Source organism: Astyanax mexicanus, chromosome 23 (assembly GCF_023375975.1).
Source record: "Astyanax mexicanus isolate ESR-SI-001 chromosome 23, AstMex3_surface, whole genome shotgun sequence".
Taxonomy (NCBI): domain Eukaryota; kingdom Metazoa; phylum Chordata; class Actinopteri; order Characiformes; family Acestrorhamphidae; genus Astyanax; species Astyanax mexicanus.
In genome coordinates, this window is record NC_064430.1 from 30,733,320 (window position 1) to 30,757,451 (window position 24,132).

At 40.6% G+C, this 24,132-nt stretch overlaps 1 protein-coding gene across 7 annotated transcripts in view; it reads right to left on the minus strand.

The window, feature by feature from the left end:
• The window catches only part of LOC111191148 (uncharacterized), a 106,880-nt gene that overhangs the window by 36,581 nt on the left and 46,167 nt on the right, over nucleotides 1-24,132 (minus strand). For 5 of the 7 annotated variants that reach the window (XM_049471323.1, XM_049471321.1, XM_049471317.1 and 2 more), the window contains exon 1: nucleotides 8,790-8,859. The exons of the other annotated variants lie outside the window; for them this stretch is intronic. In XM_049471323.1, coding sequence (XP_049327280.1) covers nucleotides 8,790-8,841 — 52 coding nt within the window. In that variant the 5' untranslated portion in view covers nucleotides 8,842-8,859. Of the gene's footprint in view, nucleotides 1-8,789; nucleotides 8,860-24,132 lie in introns of those variants that run through there. 7 annotated transcript variants of the gene reach the window in all.

The following is a 24,132-nucleotide window of genomic DNA, read 5'->3' on the forward strand; positions in this document are numbered from 1 at the left end:
ATCAAAATGACAAAATGCGCTGCAAATACAGAAATACGCTGCAAACAGAGAAATGAGCTGTAAAAATACAAAAGTGCTGCAAATAGAGAAACATGCTGCAGCCACAACACAACGGAAGTGAGTCACAACACAACAGAATTTCCCCAGGGACCCTAAAAGATGCTGAACTTCTAAACTACGTCTTCCTTAACATTCGATGAAGCAGCACTTTTAATATAAATACAACCGTGATAATCACATTTAACAAGCATAACTTTTGGTTGCCACTAATAGTCCTCTGTACACACAGTGAAGTCTGAGATGTTAAAGAACTTTAGGGTTTCAGCTTTTTAAGGTTCCTCTGGGAAATTCCGCTGTGTTGTGAATCACTTCCGTTGTGTTTTGGCTGTATTTGCAGTGTGTTTCTGTATTTGCAGTGCGTTTCTGTATTTGCAGCGTGTTTCTGTATTTGCAGCGTGTTTATGTATTTGCAGCGTGTTTCTGTATTTGCAGCGTGTTTCTGTATTTGCAGTGCGTTTCTGTATTTGCAGCGTGTTTCTGTATTTGCAGCGTGTTTCTGTATTTGCAGCGTGTTTCTGTATTTGCAGTGCGTTTCTGTATTTGCAGCGTGTTTCTGTATTTGCAGTGCGTTTCTGTATTTGCAGCGTGTTTCTGTATTTGCAGCGTGTTTCTGTATTTGCAGCGTGTTTCTGTATTTGCAGCGTGTTTCTGTATTTGCAGCGTGTTTCTGTATTTGCAGCGTGTTTCTGTATTTGCAGCGCGTTTCTGTATTTGCAGCGTGTTTATGTATTTGCAGTGCGTTTCTGTATTTGCAGCGTGTTTCTGTATTTGCAGTGCGTTTCTGTATTTGCAGCGTGTTTATGTATTTGCAGTGTGTTTCTCTATTTGCAGCGCGTTTCTGTATTTGCAGCGTGTTTCTGTATTTGCAGCGTGTTTCTGTATTTGCAGCGTGTTTCTGTATTTGCAGTGTGTTTCTCTATTTGCAGTGCGTTTCTGTATTTGCAGCGTGTTTCTGTATTTGCAGCGTGTTTCTGTATTTGCAGCGTGTTTCTGTATTTGCAGCATGTTTATGTATTTGCAGCATGTTTATGTATTTGCAGCATGTTTATGTATTTGCAGCATGTTTCTGTATTTGCAGTGCGTTTATGTATTTGCAGTGCGTTTCTATATTTGCAGCGTGTTTATGTATTTGCAGTGCGTTTCTATATTTGCAGCGTGTTTATGTATTTGCAGCACATTTCTATATTTGCTGTGTGTCCCTTTATTTGCAGTGCATTTCTCCATTTGCAGCGTGTTCCTGTATTTGCAGCGTGTTTCTGTATTTGCAGTGTGTTTCTGTATTTGCAGCGTGTTTCTGTATTTGCAGCGTGTTTCTGTATTTGCAGCGTGTTTCTGTATTTGCAGCGTGTTTCTGTATTTGCAGCGTGTTTCTGTATTTGCAGCGTGTTTCTGTATTTGCAGCGTGTTTATGTATTTGCAGCGTGTTTCTGTATTTGCAGCGTGTTTCTCTATTTGCAGCGTGTTTCTCTATTTGCAGCGTGTTTCTGTATTTGCAGCGTGTTTCTGTATTTGCAGCGTGTTTCTGTATTTGCAGCGTGTTTATGTATTTGCAGCGTGTTTCTGTATTTGCAGCGTGTTTCTCTATTTGCAGCGTGTTTCTGTATTTGCAGCGTGTTTCTGTATTTGCAGCACATTTCTATATTTGCTGTGTGTCCCTTTATTTGCAGTGCATTTCTCCATTTGCAGCATGTTTCTGTATTTGCAGTGTGTTTCTGTATTTGCTGCACATTTCTCTATTTGCAGTGTGTCCCTTTATTTGCAGCGCATTTCTGTATTTGCAGCGCATTTCTGTATTTGCAGCATGTTTCTGTATTTGCAGCGTGTTTCTGTATTTGCAGCGTGTTTATGTATTTGCAGCGTGTTTCTGTATTTGCAGCGTGTTTCTGTATTTGCAGTGTGTTTATGTATTTGCTGCACATTTCTCTATTTGCAGTGTGTCCCTTTATTTGCAGCGCATTTCTGTATTTGCAGTGCGTTTCTGTATTTGCAGCGCGTTTCTCTATTTGCAGCGTGTTTCTGTATTTGCAGCGTGTTTCTGTATTTGCAGCGTGTTTCTGTATTTGCAGCGCGTTTCTCTATTTGCAGCGTGTTTATGTATTTGCAGCGTGTTTCTGTATTTGCAGAGCGTTTCTCTATTTTCAGCATGTTTCTGTATTTGCAGCATGTTTCTTTATTTGCAGTGCGTTTCTGTATTTGCAGCATGTTTCTGTATTTGCAGTGCGTTTCTCTATTTGCAGTGTGTCCCTTTATTTGCAGCGTGTTTCTGTATTTGCAGCGCATTTCTCTATTTTCAGCATGTTTCTGTATTTGCAGCATGTTTCTGTATTTGCAGCGTGTTTCTCTATTTGCAGTGTGTCCCTTTATTTGCAGCGTGTTTCTGTATTTGCAGCGCGTTTCTCTATTTTCAGCATGTTTCTGTATTTGCAGCGTGTTTCTGTATTTGCAGCGCGTTTCTGTATTTGCAGCATGTTTCTGTATTTGCAGCATGTTTCTGTATTTGCAGCGTGTTTCTGTATTTGCAGTGCGTTTCTGTATTTGCAGCGTGTTTATGTATTTGCAGCGTGTTTCTGTATTTGCAGTGTGTTTCTCTATTTGCAGTGCGTTTCTGTATTTGCAGCGTGTTTATGTATTTGCAGCGTGTTTCTGTATTTGCAGCGTGTTTCTGTATTTGCAGCGTGTTTATGTATTTGCAGCGTGTTTATGTATTTGCAGCATGTTTATGTATTTGCAGCATGTTTCTGTATTTGCAGTGCGTTTATGTATTTGCAGTGCGTTTCTATATTTGCAGCGTGTTTATGTATTTGCAGTGCGTTTCTATATTTGCAGCGTGTTTATGTATTTGCAGCACATTTCTATATTTGCTGTGTGTCCCTTTATTTGCAGTGCATTTCTCCATTTGCAGCGTGTTCCTGTATTTGCAGCGTGTTTCTGTATTTGCAGCATGTTTCTGTATTTGCAGCGTGTTTCTGTATTTGCAGTGCATTTCTGTATTTGCAGCGTGTTTCTGTATTTGCAGTGTGTTTCTGTATTTGCAGCGTGTTTCTGTATTTGCAGCGTGTTTCTGTATTTGCAGCGTGTTTCTGTATTTGCAGCGTGTTTCTGTATTTGCAGCGTGTTTATGTATTTGCAGCGTGTTTCTCTATTTGCAGCGTGTTTCTCTATTTGCAGCGTGTTTCTGTATTTGCAGCGTGTTTCTGTATTTGCAGCGTGTTTCTGTATTTGCAGCGTGTTTATGTATTTGCAGCGTGTTTCTGTATTTGCAGCGTGTTTCTCTATTTGCAGCGTGTTTCTGTATTTGCAGCGTGTTTATGTATTTGCAGCGTGTTTCTGTATTTGCAGCGTGTTTCTGTATTTGCAGTGTGTTTCTGTATTTGCAGCGTGTTTCTGTATTTGCAGTGTGTTTCTGTATTTGCAGCGTGTTTCTGTATTTGCAGCGTGTTTCTGTATTTGCAGTGTGTTTCTGTATTTGCAGCACATTTCTATATTTGCTGTGTGTCCCTTTATTTGCAGTGCATTTCTCCATTTGCAGCATGTTTCTGTATTTGCAGTGTGTTTCTGTATTTGCTGCACATTTCTCTATTTGCAGTGTGTCCCTTTATTTGCAGCGCATTTCTGTATTTGCAGCGCATTTCTGTATTTGCAGCATGTTTCTGTATTTGCAGCGTGTTTCTGTATTTGCAGCGTGTTTCTGTATTTGCAGCGTGTTTATGTATTTGCAGCGTGTTTCTGTATTTGCAGCGTGTTTCTGTATTTGCAGTGTGTTTCTGTATTTGCTGCACATTTCTCTATTTGCAGTGTGTCCCTTTATTTGCAGCGCATTTCTGTATTTGCAGTGCGTTTCTGTATTTGCAGCGCGTTTCTCTATTTGCAGCGTGTTTCTGTATTTGCAGCGTGTTTCTGTATTTGCAGCGTGTTTCTGTATTTGCAGCGTGTTTCTGTATTTGCAGCGTGTTTCTGTATTTGCAGCGTGTTTCTGTATTTGCAGCGTGTTTATGTATTTGCAGCGTGTTTCTGTATTTGCAGAGCGTTTCTCTATTTTCAGCATGTTTCTGTATTTGCAGCATGTTTCTGTATTTGCAGTGCGTTTCTCTATTTGCAGTGTGTCCCTTTATTTGCAGCGTGTTTCTGTATTTGCAGCGCATTTCTCTATTTTCAGCATGTTTCTGTATTTGCAGCATGTTTCTGTATTTGCAGCGTGTTTCTCTATTTGCAGTGTGTCCCTTTATTTGCAGCGTGTTTCTGTATTTGCAGCGCGTTTCTCTATTTTCAGCATGTTTCTGTATTTGCAGCGTGTTTCTGTATTTGCAGCGCGTTTCTGTATTTGCAGCATGTTTCTGTATTTGCAGCATGTTTCTGTATTTGCAGCGTGTTTCTGTATTTGCAGCGCGTTTCTGTATTTGCAGCATGTTTCTGTATTTGCAGCGTGTTTCTGTATTTGCAGCGCATTTCTGTATTTGCAGCGTGTTTATGTATTTGCAGCTTGTTTATGTATTTGCAGCATGTTTATATATTTGCAGCATGTTTATGTATTTGCAGCATGTTTCTGTATTTGCAGAGCGTTTATGTATTTGCAGTGCGTTTCTATATTTGCAGCATGTTTATGTATTTGCAGCGTGTTTCTGTATTTGCAGAGCGTTTCTGTATTTGCAGTGCGTTTCTGTATTTGCAGTGCGTTTCTGTATTTGCAGCGTGTTTCTGTATTTGCAGCATGTTTCTGTATTTGCAGCGTGTTTCTGTATTTGCAGCGTGTTTCTGTATTTGCAGCGTGTTTATGTATTTGCAGCATGTTTATGTATTTGCAGCATGTTTATGTATTTGCAGCATGTTTCTGTATTTGCAGTGCGTTTATGTATTTGCAGTGCGTTTCTATATTTGCAGCATGTTTCTGTATTTGCAGTGCGTTTATGTATTTGCAGTGTGTTTCTGTATTTGCAGCGCGTTTCTCTATTTTCAGCATGTTTCTGTATTTGCAGCACATTTCTATATTTGCTGTGTGTCCCTTTATTTGCAGTGCATTTCTCCATTTGCAGCATGTTTCTGTATATGCAGTGTGTTTCTCTATTTGCAGCGTGTTTCTGTATTTGCAGCATGTTTCTGTATTTGCAGCGTGTTTCTGTATTTGCAGCGTGTTTCTGTATTTGCAGCGCGTTTCTGTATTTGCAGTGCATTTCTGTATTTGCAGCGTGTTTCTGTATTTGCAGCGCGTTTCTGTATTTGCAGCGTGTTTCTGTATTTGCAGCGTGTTTCTGTATTTGCAGCGTGTTTCTGTATTTGCAGCGTGTTTATGTATTTGCAGCGTGTTTCTGTATTTGCAGCGTGTTTATGTATTTGCAGCGTGTTTCTGTATTTGCAGCGTGTTTCTGTATTTGCAGCGTGTTTCTCTATTTGCAGCGTGTTTCTGTATTTGCAGCGTGTTTATGTATTTGCAGCGTGTTTCTGTATTTGCAGCGTGTTTCTGTATTTGCAGTGTGTTTCTGTATTTGCAGCACATTTCTATATTTGCTGTGTGTCCCTTTATTTGCAGTGCATTTCTCCATTTGCAGCATGTTTCTGTATTTGCAGTGTGTTTCTGTATTTGCTGCACATTTCTCTATTTGCAGTGTGTCCCTTTATTTGCAGCGCATTTCTGTATTTGCAGCATGTTTCTGTATTTGCAGCACGTTTCTCTATTTGCAGCGTGTTTCTGTATTTGCAGCGTGTTTCTGTATTTGCAGCGCGTTTCTCTATTTTCAGCATGTTTCTGTATTTGCAGCATGTTTCTGTATTTGCAGCGTGTTTCTCTATTTGCAGTGTGTCCCTTTATTTGCAGCGTGTTTCTGTATTTGCAGCGCGTTTCTCTATTTTCAGCATGTTTCTGTATTTGCAGCGTGTTTCTGTATTTGCAGTGCGTTTCTGTATTTGCAGCGTGTTTCTGTATTTGCAGCGTGTTTCTGTATTTGCAGCGCATTTCTCTATTTTCAGCATGTTTCTGTATTTGCAGCGTGTTTCTCTATTTGCAGTGTGTCCCTTTATTTGCAGCGTGTTTCTGTATTTGCAGCGCGTTTCTCTATTTTCAGCATGTTTCTGTATTTGCAGCGTGTTTCTGTATTTGCAGTGCGTTTCTGTATTTGCAGCGTGTTTCTGTATTTGCAGTGTGTTTCTGTATTTGCAGCGTGTTTCTGTATTTGCAGCGTGTTTCTGTATTTGCAGCGTGTTTCTGTATTTGCAGCGTGTTTCTCTATTTGCAGTGTGTCCCTTTATTTGCAGCGTGTTTCTGTATTTGCAGCGCGTTTCTCTATTTTCAGCATGTTTCTGTATTTGCAGCGTGTTTCTGTATTTGCAGTGCGTTTCTGTATTTGCAGCGTGTTTCTGTATTTGCAGTGTGTTTCTGTATTTGCAGCGTGTTTCTGTATTTGCAGCGTGTTTCTGTATTTGCAGCGTGTTTCTGTATTTGCAGCATGTTTCTGTATTTGCAGCGTGTTTCTGTATTTGCAGTGTGTCCCTTTATTTGCAGCGTGTTTCTGTATTTGCAGTGTGTTTCTGTATTTGCAGCGTGTTTCTGTATTTGCAGCGTGTTTCTCTATTTGCAGTGTGTCCCTTTATTTGCAGCGTGTTTCTGTATTTGCAGCGCGTTTCTCTATTTTCAGCATGTTTCTGTATTTGCAGCGTGTTTCTGTATTTGCAGTGCGTTTCTGTATTTGCAGCGTGTTTCTGTATTTGCAGTGTGTTTCTGTATTTGCAGCGTGTTTCTGTATTTGCAGCGTGTTTCTGTATTTGCAGCGTGTTTCTGTATTTGCAGCGTGTTTCTGTATTTGCAGCGTGTTTCTGTATTTGCAGCGTGTTTCTGTATTTGCAGCGTGTTTCTGTATTTGCAGCATGTTTCTGTATTTGCAGCATGTTTCTGTATTTGCAGCGTGTTTCTGTATTTGCAGCGTGTTTCTGTATTTGCAGCATGTTTCTGTATTTGCAGCGTGTTTCTGTATTTGCAGCGTGTTTCTGTATTTGCAGTGCGTTTCTCTATTTTCAGCATGTTTCTCTATTTTCAGCATGTTTCTGTATTTGCAGCGTGTTTCTGTATTTGCAGCATGTTTCTGTATTTGCAGCATGTTTCTGTATTTGCAGCGTGTTTCTGTATTTGCAGCGTGTTTCTGTATTTGCAGCATGTTTCTGTATTTGCAGCGTGTTTCTGTATTTGCAGCGTGTTTCTGTATTTGCAGTGCGTTTCTCTATTTTCAGCATGTTTCTCTATTTTCAGCATGTTTCTGTATTTGCAGCGTGTTTCTGTATTTGCAGCGTGTTTCTGTATTTGCAGCGTGTTTCTGTATTTGCAGCGTGTTTCTGTATTTGCAGCGTGTTTCTGTATTTGCAGCGTGTTTCTGTATTTGCAGCGCGTTTCTCTATTTTCAGCATGTTTCTGTATTTGCAGCACATTTCTATATTTGCAGTGTGTCCCTTTATTTGCAGTGCATTTCTGTACTTGCAGTACATTTCTGTGTTTGCAGCGTGTTTCTATATTTGCAGTGTGTGTCGTTATTTTGATGGAAGTATTTTGTGCTTTTGCACTGTGTGCACCTTGAGGAGCTTTTTGACAACCAGCTTTTGGGCAAGACGTTTTGGCACCCCACATTTTGGCTAAATCTTGTGGACACAGCTCAATTAGCCAACAGATAAACTCTAGCAACATATAGCAACCATCTGGCAACCAACAACGGCACCATAGCAACATCTTATTAACCATCGAGCAACATCTTATTAACCATCGAGCAACTTCTTAGCAATGGACAGCAGTACCATAGCAACCCCCTTAGCAATGTCTCAACAACAATCTAGCAACACTTTAGCAACCAACACCTTTAGCATAGCAACACCTTAGCAACCACCTAACAACATCCTAGCAACACCTTTGCAACCAAAACATTTTTTTTTACTGGTCAGTCCCAAAAAAAGCCAATCCTGGGGAAGAGAAAATGGGTCTAGGCTAAAAGCTAAGTAGTTTTACAGCATTACAGGGTTGAAATTTTATCATAATATGTGAATTTAGAGAGCTGATGGCAGAGCTAGGGGCATTGGTCGGGTTTGTAGAGATTCGTGGCTCAGCCCAATAATAATTAAACTTTTTAAAGCATCCAATAAAATATAATAATATAATGTATTTTTTTTTTACCTTTTTTAACCTCATTTAATGGATCTACAAATTAACAAATCGTGCAGGAATTCAGCTTTGCTGCTTTCATTAACGAAATTAAAAACAACTAGGAAATGAGAGGAAACCCTGCTTTTAACAGAACGTAAACAATGTAACAAGAAAAAAACATTAAAGTACATTATTATGTAGCTTTATTACAGACAAGGCCCAGTAATTTTTCCTCATTGATTCTATTCTTCAATAAAGTTTGCAAAACTGTGTCAACAATACATTTTGTGTAATAATGTTATTTATTCCACTATTTCTCAAAATCAAAATTGGATTATTATGCTGTACTACACCATTTACAGAGCCATAGTCCAGCCAATAAAACCATAAACCATTACTGTTTTATAGTTTTATACTGAGGAAAATAACAGGATGGTAAATAAGTTGCCTCTGAGCAGTTTCTGCCATCCAATACAATTTTATGATTTAAATAAATACTTTATTAAGCCATTTTCTTGTCACCTTTATATTAACATAATAAATATCATACTGTCCTAGTGTTATGTGTAATATCCTGCTAACATACTCTCACAAACAAATGTTTAAAAGCACTTACCCCTGCATTTCCCAAGAAAAAACAGCAAAAGAATAAAACACAGCGTCGACATGACTATAGTTTCTCACACAGAAGCAGAAGTCTGAGAGCTGAAGAAACTGCAAGCCACTTTTTAACTTCTGTTTTTGTTTTTTTGTTTTTTTTGGTGTGATTTTTTTTTTGGTGTGGTGAGGTAAGGACAGTTTATCAGCAGCCATGTGCAAGGGTTAGTAATGAAGAAATCAAATCTATAACTCTATAAAATGAGAGTTCATTTAGAGCTAATATCTAGAAAGACTTGCATGTGATTTATGTTACACAAGCAGCAAAATATAAAGTTAAGAGTGGGAATGGTCTGAACCCCAGTGTGCTGAAGGGAAGGTGGTGAAAAACATAATAATGCTGTGAATTAGCATGAAGCATAAAGTTATGTCTCACGCAGATATGTAAATTATTACAGGTGTGGTTTGATTGGACACTAGGTCTTGCCAAAAGAGCATGTAAAATTGCTTTCCCCACGGCCCTGTAATCCTGCACGCTCTACTTTTAGGTAGTGCACCTCTTGGTGAGAGATCACTGATTGCTAGACCAGACTCTACAACACACACTCAAAGATATTATGTTCAGAGAGCTATATGAATAGACTGAGAGAAGCAGGATGTTTTAAATTTATTGACCATCTAGATACCCCATCCAGTGGTGTAATTACTGAGAAACATGTACATGTATGGACTAGAACTCTTTAGCAACAAATCTAGATGAAGATTGGGTTAAATGTCTGAATATAGATGTCGTGGTGGGGTACAGAATACAGACACGTGCAGATGTAGATAAATGTAATGTAAATGTAAATGTAATAAAAGTAAGAGGCAATACCATAAACAGAAGACAGTCTCGTGCACAAGGAAGCCATGGAAATGTTAAACAGTCCAGGTCAAACACAGTAAATCCACAATCAGAGGTACAGGCAAAAATCGGCATTGAAAAAACAAAGAGTAAGGTCATACACGGAAAAACAAACACAGAGTAGGAACGCTTTGTAAAGTGGTAGAAACCAGGCAAAACGCGGCACCTGTGTGATCGTAAAAGGTCCAGTGATGGTATAACTACTTTGAAAAAGTAATCCGATTACTGATTACTGATTACTCCTTTAAAAAGTAACTTAGTTACTTTATGGATTACTTGATTTTAAAAGTAACTAAGTTACTTTACAAGTTACTTTATTAGTTACTTTCAGCAGCTGCAGACACCACCTCCCGCCGCCTTAACATAAACATTATAACCAGTTTTGCCAATACTCCCTTTATTGGAAAATCCATTTTTAACAGCAACAATTTATCTCTATTAAGTTGAACTATTTCCTAAAAAATTAACTTCACATAAATATTTTTTTAATAAAAAATAAAATATGGTCTTTCTTGATTTTACTAAACATAAATACTTGTTTTTATAAAAATATATAAAATAAAGAAAGTCTTTCTTGACCTGATATATTTAACACTGTAAAACTGAACATTGAACTTGTTGTTCTCTGCAGGGCAGCAAGGAGTGGTTTTATAAAACAGAACCGTGTATACGGTCTAGACCAGGGATCACATATTTGCAGACTGCGGTCCGGGTCCGGACCCAGACGTTCTTCAATACGGACCCATACCGGACCCAACTACTGAGAAGGATTTAATTCTGACAGTGTTCATTTAAAGCACCGGACTTTTCTTGTGTTTACGGTATGTGCGCTCTGCGCCACAGTGAACTTCCAATCACGTGTGGTGTAAAATCTTTAAATGCTCTCCTCTGCCAATCAAATTTGTGGCAGACCGCTGCCCTGGCTAGTGAATTGGGACGCGGCCGCAAAAAAAACGCCTTTATAAAGAAATAAGGAGCCCGAGAACTGGCGGAAAACGAAAACAGGCAGAAACTAAAGACACGCCGAGCGCGAGAGATAGAGAGACAGGGGAGAAAGCGAGACGCGTGTGATTGGGGAAGAGCGGAGGGGGAATGGGTAAGGGAGCGGTGTGTGTGTGTGTGTGTGTGTTTGTGTGTGTGTGTGTGTGTGTGTGTGTGGAGGAGATGAGGTGGAGAGAGAGAGAGAGAGAGAGAGTAACGCACAGTGACTTAAATAAGTAACTTTAATCTGATTACTGGATTGGAAATAGTAACGCGTTAGATTACTCGTTACTGAAAAAAAGGGTCAGATTAGAGTAACGCGTTACACTGAAAACGTCCTGGGGTAATCAATAATCAGGGCTTCCTGGAAGAAGCAGGTGAGGTGTCACGTGATCATGTGAGTGTGTGATGTCAGCGTGTGGTGCGTTCTGGGTAGTGAACTGAAAACCTCATTTAGGGCAGAGTGTGAGAAGAACAGAAGCGCCTACAGCACCAGACATGACAATAGATTCATTTGGCTTTCTTTGTTCTTTATTTTTTTTTTTTTTCAAAAAAATAATATAGGACACCACTTTAAAAAAAAGAGAAAAATTGCCTTTATTTGGTGGGAAAAAAATCACACATAAATATTAATATAAAGAATAAATATTTAAAATGAAATCATGTGTGTCTCAATTATTGGCACCCCTGGTGTTAGTTCTTTGTACAACCTCCTTTTGCCAACAAGACTGCAGTTATCTTCTCCTATAAATCTTCAGAAGACCATTCCTCTTTACACAACCTCTCTAAACTTTTCTCCTATGCACTCTCCTCATCAGCTCACCCCACAGCTTTTCTACTGGGTTGAGGTCTGGGGACTGAGATGACCATGAGGGGAGCTTGATTTTGTGCCTTGTGAACCATTTTTGAGTAGATTTGGCCACATGTTTAGGGCCATTATCTTGTTGAAAGACCCAGTGATGACCCATCTTCAGCTTTCGGGCAGAAGCCACCAGAGTCTGATTCAAAATGTCCTGATATTTCAAAGAGTTCATGATCCCATGTATCCTTACAACGTTCCCAAGTCCTTTGGAGGAGAAACAGGCCCACAGCATCACTGATCCTCCCCCATACTTAACAGTGAGCATGAGGTGTTTTTCTGCGTACTCATCCTTAATGTTACTCCAGATACACTTAGAGTGTTTGTTCCCAAAAAGCTCTTGTTCTCATTTGACTAAACCACACCGTCCCAGTTAAAATCCCAGCATTTTTTGGCAAACTCCACCCGTTTACACTTGTGATTATAACTCAGAAAAGGCTTTCTCTGTGCTGCATGTCTCCCAAACAGCTTGTTGGTAAACAGCACATGATGGTTGTTTGAAGACCTCCTAATCCCAAGAGGCTACCATTTGATTCATTTTACTTACAGTGAGCTTTGGAGAACTTTTTACTTCTCTAATCATCCTTCTCACTGTTCGAGGTGGCAAGATCCACTTGCGTCTTCTTCCAGGCTTGTTTTTCACTGTTCCAGATGTTTTAAACTTTTTGATGATGCTCTGACTGTAGATAACGGCATCTATAGGTAAGCGGCTATTTTCTTGTAGCCATTGCCTGATCTTTAAAGGGCGACACACATCTTCCTGACTTGAATAGTGTGTTCTCTTGTCTTTCCCATGTTTTTTTTTTTTTTTTTTTTTTGGCCCAACCACCACCACCCCTCTTCGGAGGACAATTAATACTTTATTTTTATTTATTTATTTATTTATTTTATTTATTATTATTATTATTATTATTATTATTATTATATATATATATATATATATATATATATTTTGTGTGGATATAGTTGTGGGAGTTCAGGGTTGGAAGGGGTTGGTCTTTCCCATGTTTAAAAGTGAGTAAGAGAAATAGGCCCTTTGTGTAACACCATATTTATACCCCAGGGAAACAGGAAGTGATGAATTACTAATTAAAGGTTCCTAGATACTTTGATCAATTTATAAACTACAATAGAAATTACATAAATAGTTCAAATATATTTATTTCCAAGAAATTGTTAAGGGTGCCAATAATTGTGGAACAGGTCATTTTTTTGTGAAACAGGTCGTTTTTAAAAATTGTTTTATTTACTTGAGTTTAACGTTGCTTTTTTTTCTAAATGCTTAATACAATACAATAAAAACTACATTTATTTTAAGGCTTTTAACATTTTATATGTTTCATCTATCTAAACCTATCACACTCATAGCAAAGCATATTAATAACTATATATAATTATATGACATTTCACCAACTTCACAAATGCTGATAGCAGAGCTCTGCAGGTGTGGTTACTTTAACAATCTGACAACGCATAGCCACAGTCAGCAGCAGAGGAAGTGGTAATTCCTACAGCCTTCAGCACTGACACTGGGCACGTACACCATATAACGTACAGTGGTATGAAAAAGTTTAGGCACCCCTGATCATTTTCATCATTTTTCTTTATAAATCATTGGTTGTTCAGATCAGCAATTTCAGTTAAATATATCATATAGTAGAAGAACACCGTGATATTTGAGAAGTGAAATGAAGTTTATAGGATTTACTGGATTATATATTTTACCAATATTGAGAAAAGGTTAAAGAGCCGATTGCTATTTTTTCCCCTCTTTGCATCTTCTCTGAAGAGAGTCAACATGGGAGCCTCAAAACACTCTACTCTCAAATTACCTGAAAACAAAGATTGTTTAACATCATGGTTTAGAGGAAGGATACTAAAAGCACAAATCTCAGAGATTTCAGATGCAGTTTCCACTGTGAGGAACAGAGGGAGGAAATGGAAGACCACAGGCACAGATGGTGAGAACAGTCATAGTCAACCACATCCACAGACCTCCAGAGCTCCAAAGACCTACATCATCATCTTGCTGCAGATGGTGTCACTGCGCATCATTTTACTATTCAGCGCACTTTACACAAGGAGAATCTGTACGGGAGAGAAATACAGACAAAGCCTTTTCTTCAGTACACGCCACAAACAGAGTCACTTGAGGTTTGCTAAAGCTAAAGCACATTTGGACAAGCCAGCTTCATTTTAGAATAAGGTTCTGTGGACTGATAAAACCAAAATTGAGTTATTTGGAGGGCGAAAAGAAAGAAAACGAACACAGTATTCCAACACAAACACTTTGCTGCTCCCCACAGTAAAATTTGGTGGTGGTTCCATCATGCTGTGGGGGTTTGGTGTGATCAGTGCAGGTACTGGGAATCTTGTTAAAGTTGAGGGTCTCACGGATTTCAGTCAATATCAGCAGATTCTTTAGAACAATGTTCAAGAAACAGTGAGAAAGTTGAAGTTGCGCCGGAGCTGGATACTTCAACAAGAAAACGACCCTAAACACTAAACACTGCTCACAATCTACTAAAGCATTCATGCAGAGGAACAAGTACAACATTCTGGAATAATCATCTCAGATCATCTCAGTCCCCAGACCTGAATATTATTGCAAATCTGTGGTGTGATTTAAAGCAGACTGTCCATGATCAGAAACCATCAAACCTGACTGAACTGCTTGAATTTTTGCTCCAGCAGTGGCATAAAGTTATCCAAAAGCAGTGTGTAAGACTGGTGGAGGAGAACATGCCAAGATGCATGAAAACTGTGATTAAAAAGCAGGGTTATTACAACAAATATTGATTTCTGAACTCTTAAAACTTTAAAACTTTATGAATATGAACTTTTTTCCTTTGCATTATTTGAGGTCTGAAAGCTCTGCATCTTTTTTTGCCATTTCTCATTTTCTGCAAACAAATGCTCTAAATGACAATATTTTTATTTAGAATTTTGGAGAAATGTTGTCTGTTGTTTATAGAATAAAACAACAATGTTCATTTTACTCAAACATATATTTATAAATATCAAAATCAGAGAAACTGAAGTGGTCTTTTAATTTCTTCCAGAGCTGTATATATATTACGTTATTAAATTATTGCAAATGTTCCATTTCAAAGCATATTAATAACAGACATTTTATCAACTACCATCTTCACAAAAGCTGATAGCAGAGCTTTGCATATGTGGTTACTTTAGCAATCTGAACACATAGCCACAGTCAGCAGCAGAGGAAGTGGTAACTCTTACAGGCTTCAGCACTGACACTGGGCACGTACACCATATAATATACAAGTAAACGTGAAACATGAAAGTTTCAGAACCCTTTAGCATAGGGGTTCTTAAACCTGGGGTCACGAACCCCATAGGGTGTCTGTGGTAGACTGAATGACATGTCTTAACATTTATGGTTAACGCCTCTAGGGGGAGCTACCTTCTCAGTATAGTGATATATCTACAGGGATATAAATAGAGAGACACAAGCTACAGAGGGCAGTTCATGTGTAGAAGCTGTTGTGTTAGCGTTGGAGAATAAAGGGCACGAAAAAAAAGAAACGACACCAGTGTGATTATTGCTACACGCCACCGTAGGATATTACACAATTGGCGACGAGGATTTAACAGATTTAAAAAGTTCTCAGACGAGTCACGGAGGAGCGAGCTCCAGTAAATCCAGCAGTTCCAATTTTTAAGAGGTGCACGGAGTTTCACCACCACAGCGGCAAGCAAGTATGGCGGCTGTAATCGGGACGGTAACCCCGTTTGATAATGCTACTCAGTCTTGGGAGGAATACAGGTGCTGGTCAACGAATTAGAATAATTTGAAATAGTGCAATCATGAAATTCTTTGAATGCATTTTTTGTGCAGAAAGTAAATCAGGTGTTCACCGCACCTGTCCTACTCGTTAGACTAATCACAGAACTCGTTACCTGGAAAAAAATTTGCTCAGCTGAGCTTTCCAAAAGGCCCATTTAGGCCATTAAACTGTGACACTGTTGTTTTATTGAATTAGAATAATGGAGAAACCGTTTCATTGAATTAGAATAAATGCTCAAATTTTTGTTTTCTGTGAAGAGTGTTCACTGTGCAGTATAAAGTCAGGGTTGAGTAGAATTTCTAAGTTGTAAAATCAATCATGGGTAAGCAGCGCGACCTCTCAACCGGAATAGTGGCTCAAATTCAAGCCCTTCGCCAACAAGGCTTGACCCAAACTAAAATTGCTGAGCAGCTCGGCATCAGCCAGTCTTCCGTCTGCAAAGCTCGCAAGAAAAACTGCAGCAAGCGCACCAACTGTTCCGGCGTCCGAAAAACTTCTGCTCGCGACAACAAGCAGCTGAGAAAGATCGCAGTCAGCAACCGGTTCAAGTCCACTTCCGAGCTCACCGACTTGTGGAACAAGCAGACCGGCGCTGACGTCTCCAGATCAACCACTTACCGTCGTCTGCGCGAACTCGGCTTCAAATCTCGCGTTCCAGCAGTAAAACCGATGCTGAACAAGAAACAAATGGAGAAACGGCTGAAGTGGGCCAAAGAACACGGCGACTGGACTGCTGAAGACTGGCAGAAAGTGGTCTTCAGTGACGAATCACGCTTCTGCATCTCCTTCGGTGACCAAGGTCCTCGTGTCTGGCGTCGTGGTGGCGAAACCTACAACCACGAGTGCGTGAAAAGATCCGTCAAGTTTCCCCAGAGCGTTATGGTCTGGGGATGCATGTCCGCTCGAGGTGTAGTTAAACTCTGCTTCCTCAAGAAGACTGTCAATGCTGCCGTATATCAAGATGTTCTGGAAACGTTCCTGATTCCGACTGTTGAGGAACAGTTCGGCGAAGAAGACTTCATATTTCAACAGGATCTTGCACCGGCTCATGCGGCAAAGTCGACCAAAGATTGGTTCACTAAAAAACAGCTTGAAGTTTTGGCATGGCCGGCCAACTCGCCTGACCTCAATGTCATTGAAAACCTTTGGGCCATCGTCAAGCGGAAAATTCGCGACAGAAAGCCTACTACGCTGGACCAACTGAAGCAGAACATCGCCACTGCCTGGGAAGCTGTGAGTGCGGAAACTTGCGACAAGCTGGTCAAATCGATGCCGCGGAGACTTCAGGCAGTCATACAAGCCAAGGGGGCAGCCACAAAATACTGAGAAAGTGATGATTGTAATTATAATAAAAATTATTCTAATTCAATGAAACGGTTTCTCCATTATTCTAATTCAATAAAACAACAGTGTCACAGTTAAATGGCCTAAATGGGCCTTTTGGAAAGCTCAGCTGAGCAAATTTTTTTCCAGGTAACGAGTTCTGTGATTAGTCTAACGAGTAGGACAGGTGCGGTGAACACCTGATTTGCTTTCTGCACAAAAAATGCATTAAAAGAATTTCATGATTGCACTATTTCAAATTATTCTAATTCGTTGACCAGCACCTGTATAGTGAAATGTTGGACTTTTTCTTCGGAAGAGCAGCGAGTCGATAGCTGAGTATGTGGCTGAATTGAGGAAATTAGCAGTACATTGTGACTACAAAGATGCATTGTCAGAAATGTTAAGGGACAGATTGGTGTGTGGAGTGAATGATGACCGACTGCAACGGCGACTTTTATCTGAAACCAAACTGACTTTTGAGAAGGCTTTGGAATTATGCCAGGCTATGGAATCGGCGTCAAAAGATGTGCAAGAAATGCAAGGGAAGCTGGCTGAGGACGCAGCACTGCATGCACGTGTGTCGAAGTCTCAAGTAGGTGTCCACAAAGTGTCTGCTGACAAAACTCATCGGAAATTCTCCAGTTGTTATCGCTGCAAAGGCCAGCACAATGCCGCTGCATGCAAGTTTGCCACTGAGCTGTGTCATAATTGTGGCAAGCGAGGGCACATTAAGAAAGCTTGTAGGTCAATGGCGGGCAATTCACATGTGCGGAAGGCAACGTTCAAAGGGCAAAAAGGCGAATGCAAGGGCCCAGGAAAAGAGCAGTGTGCCAATCAACTTAGAGGGGAGGGAGAAAGTGATACAGAGGACATGAGTTTTCACACAATTTACAGCATGTCAGAAGAGCTGACCAGGGTAGCGCCCATCACACGCACCATGAATGTAAATGGAATGAAAGTAACATTTGAAATGGATACTGGCTGTGGAGTAACCATATTAAGCAAACAGCAATACACACAACTGTGGAAGAAAACAGACACCGCAGAATTAAAGCCCTGCTCGCTGAAATTAAAAACATACACAGGAGAGAAGTTAGGAGTGCTGGGCATGACACAAGTGAAAGTGCAATATGAAAACAAAGAAAAGAACTTACCTGTAGTAGTAGTTGGAGGTGAAGGACCAAACCTACTAGGGCGAAGTTGGCTACACGAGCTGGACATGATGGAGCAGTTAGTGAACAAGGTGGATTTGCTGCCCAAAGTGCAGCTAGAGAGGATCCTCGAAAGACACGCTGAGGTGTTCAAAGAAGGGTTAGGACAGCTAAAGGGTGTCACGGCGAAGATTAATGTGGATCGGGAGGCCCAACCACGATTCTGTAAACCTAGACCGGTACCCTATGCAGTCAAGCCACTGGTCGAAAGCGAGTTGCAGAGGTTCCTGGATGACCAGATAATTGAGCCAGTACAAGTTGCAGAGTGGGCGGCGCCCATAGTTCCAGTGCGAAAACCGGATGGATCCATGAGGCTATGTGGGGATTATAAACTCACGGTAAATAGAGCATCGCGGGTGGATCAGTATCCAATTCCCAAAGTGGAGGACCTTTTTGCGCAGCTGAACGGGGGGCAGCACTTCACAAAGTTAGACATGAGTCATGCGTACCAACAAGTAGTCCTGGAAGAAGATTCCCGAAAGTATGTAACTATCAATACACACAAAGGCTTGTATACGTACACACGCTTACCATTTGGAGTAGCTTCCAGTCCTGCTATATTCCAGAGAACTATGGAAGGTATCTTGGGTGGAATTCCAAATGTTGCCATTTATTTGGATGACATACTTTGTACAGGACCAAATGAACAAGAACACCTGAAAACGCTGGAGGAAGTACTTCAAAGGTTGGAGAAAAGCGGCTTGAGGTTAAAAAGAAGCAAGTGTGAATTTATGGGAAAAGAGGTGAAGTTCCTAGGCCACAAGATTAATGCCAGTGGTCTACACCCATTGACAGAAAAAGTGGAAGCTATCGCAGAGGCACCGGAGCCACAAAATGTTAGTGAGTTAAAAGCTTACTTGGGCTTGCTGAACTACTACCATAGGTTTCTCCCAAAGCTCTCCACACTGCTGGCACCGCTACATACCCTGCTGAAGAAAGAAGAGAAATGGTCATGGGGGGCTAAGCAGAAGGAAGCATTTGAAGAGTCCAAATTGCTACTTCAGTCCTGTAGTGTGTTAGTACACTATGATTCAAACAAACCACTCATCTTAGCGTGTGATGCATCTCCCTACGGTGTGGGAGCCGTTCTCTCTCATCGTATGGTGGATGGCTCAGAGAGACCCATAGGGTTTGTCTCAAGAACTTTAAGTGCAGCTGAGAAAAACTACTCCCAGTTGGATAAGGAAGGACTTGCAGTAGTTTTTGGAGTGAAAAAGTTCCATAAATACCTGTATGGGAGACAGTTCGTTATAGTGACTGATCACAAGCCACTAATCTCACTGTTCAGTGAAATGAGAGCCATACCACAGATGACATCTTCTAGGATTCAGAGATGGGCAGTCACGTTAGCAGCGTATGAGTACACCATCATCTACAAGGTTGGCCGGGACCATACGAACGCTGACGCACTGAGTAGACTACCCTTGGATGGAAAACAAGAGAGCACGCCTGAGGAGGAGGAGAGAGTGCTGATGTTTGAAGACATTGGCGTAAAACTGGTAAACGCACAGCAAATCAAGAAGTGGACGGACAAAGACCCTGTGCTAGCAAGAGTGCGTGAATACATCTTGCGAGGCTGGCCAAGGGTGAACAGTCCTGAGTTCATTCCATACGTCCGACGCCAGGATGAGCTCAGCACCCAGGAAGGATGTATCCTGTGGGGAGGACGTGTTGTTGTTCCCCTACCTGGACGCAATGCCTTACTGAAACAATTACACCAAGCACACCCTGGCATCACCCGAATGAAAGGGTTGGCAAGAAGTTACATGTGGTGGCCAAACATCGATGCAGAGGTTGATAAAGGAGTGTGTGACCTGCCAGGAAAACCGGAACAGTCCTCCAGTGGCCCCATTACATCCCTGGGAAGTTCCTGATAAACCATGGAGGAGAGTCCACATCGATTATGCGGGTCCATGGATGGGAAGAATGTTCCTGATCATCGTGGATGCGTACTCAAAGTGGATCGACGCATATTCTGTGAGTAGCTCTACATCTGCAGTTACCATTGAATGTCTTAGAAAGAGTTTCAGTCAACATGGCATACCTGAAATCATAGTGTCAGATAATGGTACCTGTTTTACGAGTGAACAGTTCCAAGAGTTTGCTGAAAAGAATGGTATACGTCACATCACAACTGCACCATACCATCCTTCTTCTAATGGCTTAGCAGAGAGGGCCGTGCAGACGTTTAAGTCACTCATGAAGAAGATGGCAGGAGACTCTATTGAAGCTAGAATGTCCCGAGCTCTGTTCAGCTATCGCATAACACCCCAATCTACAACTGGCAAGTCACCAGCGGAGCTGTTGTGTGGTAGGAAGTTGAGGTCAACACTGGACTTAATACATCCAGACTTCAGGAACAGGATACATGACAAACAAAAGAAACAAAAAGGTTATCATGACATGCATGCTTGAGGGAGAATACTTGGAGAGGGAGACTTGGTCTACACTCGCAACTTTGGCTCAGGTCCAGCCTGGGTACCAGGAGAAATAACAGAGAAGACAGGCCCTGTGTCTTTCCAAGTTACTTTAGGAAATGGACAAGTTGTGAGAGGACACATCGACCAAGTACGTGTTAGGAGTTCCACCACACAGGAGTTGTTACCAGGGGAGTTGCCTGACATCTTGCCTGAGGAGGACGTTCCTGAACCACCACTTCAGGTGGTACCTGAGGTAGACGTATCCACTGGTTCTGCTGACAGCAAGGCAGCAGATGCAACTGTGAAGCAGTCTGAGTCTTCACCTGCAATTGACTCACCAGCTGTGAGAAGATCTCAGAGAGCGAGGAAAGCTCCAGAGTACTTGAAGGACTATACATAGTTAGTAGTGAGTTCCCCAGCCACAGGACAAGAATGCGTCCTGGAACCTCACTGGGATGCGGTAGTCAACCCAATTCCCTAGTTAAAAATGTTATGTGTGTTGTATGAAAAAAAAAAAAAAATCAATCATATGTATGGCATATGTGTTAAAGAAGTTATAGTAAGTAGCTGTGATAGTTAAGGGTTACTTGGGAGTTCCAGGATGTCTAGTGTAAATGGCTAGTAAGAGTAATAAAAGTAGTTTAATCTAGAGGGGAGGGATGTGGTAGACTGAATGACATGTCTTAACATTTATGGTTAACGCCTCTAGGGGGAGCTACCTTCTCAGTATAGTGATGTATCTACAGGGATATAAATAGAGAGACACAAGCTACAGAGGGCAGTTCATGTGTAGAAGCTGTTGTGTTAGCGTTGGAGAATAAAGGGCACGAAAAAAAAGAAACGACACCAGTGTGATTATTGCTACACGCCACCGTAGGATATTACAGTGTCCTAACCAGACACTGTAAAAAAGATGGACGCCGTGTCTCCGTTCCCATTCATTCAATGAAAATGAAGCCAAAATCTTCAGCCATGTTGGCGATCCTGATACCTGATTCTGCGCAGTAGAGACCAGAGGAGGGAGAAAGACTGTGGATAGCAACCTACTCATTTAAATAACCCCGCCCCTGAGGGCTGCATCACGGTCACAGACTGCAGAGCGGGGCGGAGCGGAGCTGACGGTCTGTTATTGGTCCCGCCCATAAGCAGCCCTTTTACCATAACCACACCTTTTTTGAATAGAGCTGAATAACGTTTTTAAAAATGAATTCTGTGGGGATATAAAAATGTAACAATATAAGCAGAGGTTACACTAGCTGCTGCATTTAAATAATGGAGGTAGAATTACAGTATATTACAGACATCCCAAGTTGCAAAAGTTGATTTCAGGTAGGTTACTCTAAGACGCCAACCCCCCCTCCCCCCGGTGTATAAAAAAACAAAACGAAAAAAAAACTTGCACACACACCAAAGGATAACGAAACTTTACTTTTATATTAATTAATTTTACTTTTTTAATTAAATTTTGAGTATTCAGAGGTGAAATGAGTTTTATCTTTTTTCTTTTTGGAAGGCCCTGCCTCTGCTTTCCTTTTTTTTTTTTTTTTTTGGAGAAAAGCCTTTATTTGACAAAGTCAAATTATATTGACAGTTATAATATCACAAAAAAATTGCACAACATCAAAAACATTTCATATCATATTACAATAATTATTAATATTGCCTCCGCCATGATCTGCTTTCTCTCACTGAAAAAATCCCGTCCGGGAGGGGAGAAAAACACTGCCCGCCCACACTAAAAACTGATTGGCTGTCTCACAGACTCTTTGCAGAGAACAGGCCAATCAGAACCCTCTGTTTTCTCTCTCGTTCCCACACGTGACTAGAGAAAAAAAGTCTGTGGCCTGTGTGCGTGTTTTGGGCGCTCGTTCTGAATTCCGGGAGATTATATGTGACTCGTGGGCATCAGGGAGCCACTACCGAAATGCGGGAGACTCCCACAGCTTCAGGGAGACTGCTGGTGCTGGAGCTGGAGCTGAGGCTGTAGCAGCGGGAGCTGCTGGTGCTACAGCTTGAGCAGGCGCGGCGGGTGCAGCTTGAGCAGGCGCGGCGGGTGCAACAAACCAACAAATTAAACCAAAGCTACACTGAATACAAAACTGCAAAACACTAAACTTGAAAACAGGAATCTAAGAAAAAGCAAGAGACATGAACCAAACCTGATCACGGACAGCAAACAAACTAACAAAAGACTAGACAAAGAAAGCTTGAAACAAAGGGGCTTATATACACATGGAGGGAACAGGAAACTGGAAACACCTGAGGATCAATCAAGAGGGGGCGGGGTTACAAATCACTGATGACAGGGTGGGGCTAGGGCGGAGACAGGACCAAAACACAACAATAGCACATGGCTGGGAAACATGACAGATAAACAGAGCGGCAGGAGCACAAGAGACCAAATGAGGGAGAAACATGACAGACATGGGCTAAACTGTGACAGATTGGTGCTGACGGGAGGACTGGGCGTGGCTTTCTGATTAAATTGCCTGTATTGAAGCATAGGCACACAGAAGGTGGGACTGTTTGATTGATTTGTTTGTAACATTGTTTTTGTTAGTGGGTCACATTTTCTAACTCATGTGTTTCTTTAAAAGCTCATTGCTCCATTGCTCCATTGCTCCATTGGTTAAGTTAGTCTCTGTGTGCACATACAACATTTCATCACTGATGTAATATTTGTCTAGAGACATTAGGTAAAAGGATGGACACCCTCGTTTTTAAAATGTAATTTTGTTAAATGTTAAGGATTTATTTTGTTGTATTTTTTTGTAGTTTAGTTTGTTATATTATATTTTTAGTACCATCTGTCACCTTCACTCCAAGCAAGACATCTCTGTTTTGCTCAGTTATTTTTTTTATAAAGTTAATAAAACCTGTTACAGCTTTTCTTGGTCACTTTGGAGTATTTCTCACATCAGATTTGAATTTCTCAAAACCATCATTTAGTCACATCATCAAGGAATTTCTCATTTATTTTATACAAACAGCTAATTATTTCAGAATGTATCACAATGGAACTGGAATAAAGTAAAACAAACACCTGAATAAGGCTGGTCTGACTGGAAATCATTGACAGAAATGGTCCGTCAATAAATAAATAAAGGTGAATTCTGTCTGATTTCCTGTAGTCAGGCTCTCATAAACAGTAGTGTTTAGTTTACTGCTGAAAAAAATATATGATTCACAGGAAAAGCTGCATAATTTTTTATAATTCTCAGTTGGACACCAAAATATTAGATTTGAGTAAATCCTTATAGAGTAACCTGAAAGATGATCACATGACTGATCACTAATCACTACTAATCACTAATCTTGTTCGTAGTGGATGACTAAAGAACTTTTCATTCTGACGACTCTGACAGGTTCCCTGATATAAATACGTACCTTTCGGTCATTAATTGAGAAATTAGAGTAAAGTATGAGCCTTAGCTGCGTATCTATTATGTGGTGCTGTTTCTACAAACTGTATAGAGAAATGCTCACACTGTGCTTCAAATATTAATTCTGATTTGAGAAAAGCATCAAATTGACTAATTTCTGGACTAATTTTTGTGTTTACCTGAACTCATCTCACTACCATCATGGTTACTCTGCACCTTTTGATTAAAGCATGTAAGCATTAAAAAAAGTGAGGAGCTATTTTGTCTTGTTACTGACCTGTAAAAATACGTTAGACATTTTGACGGCCTGGACCTTGGCTTGAGAAGATTTCCTCTAACTGGACCTCACTGATCTTACTCTAATGAAATACTCCTGGTCTGAGGGGATAGGGCTGAGTGGTGTTAGAGCCTTTTAACTGCATATCCAATAGAAATGCATTAAACAGTATTACTGGTTTCTAATCCC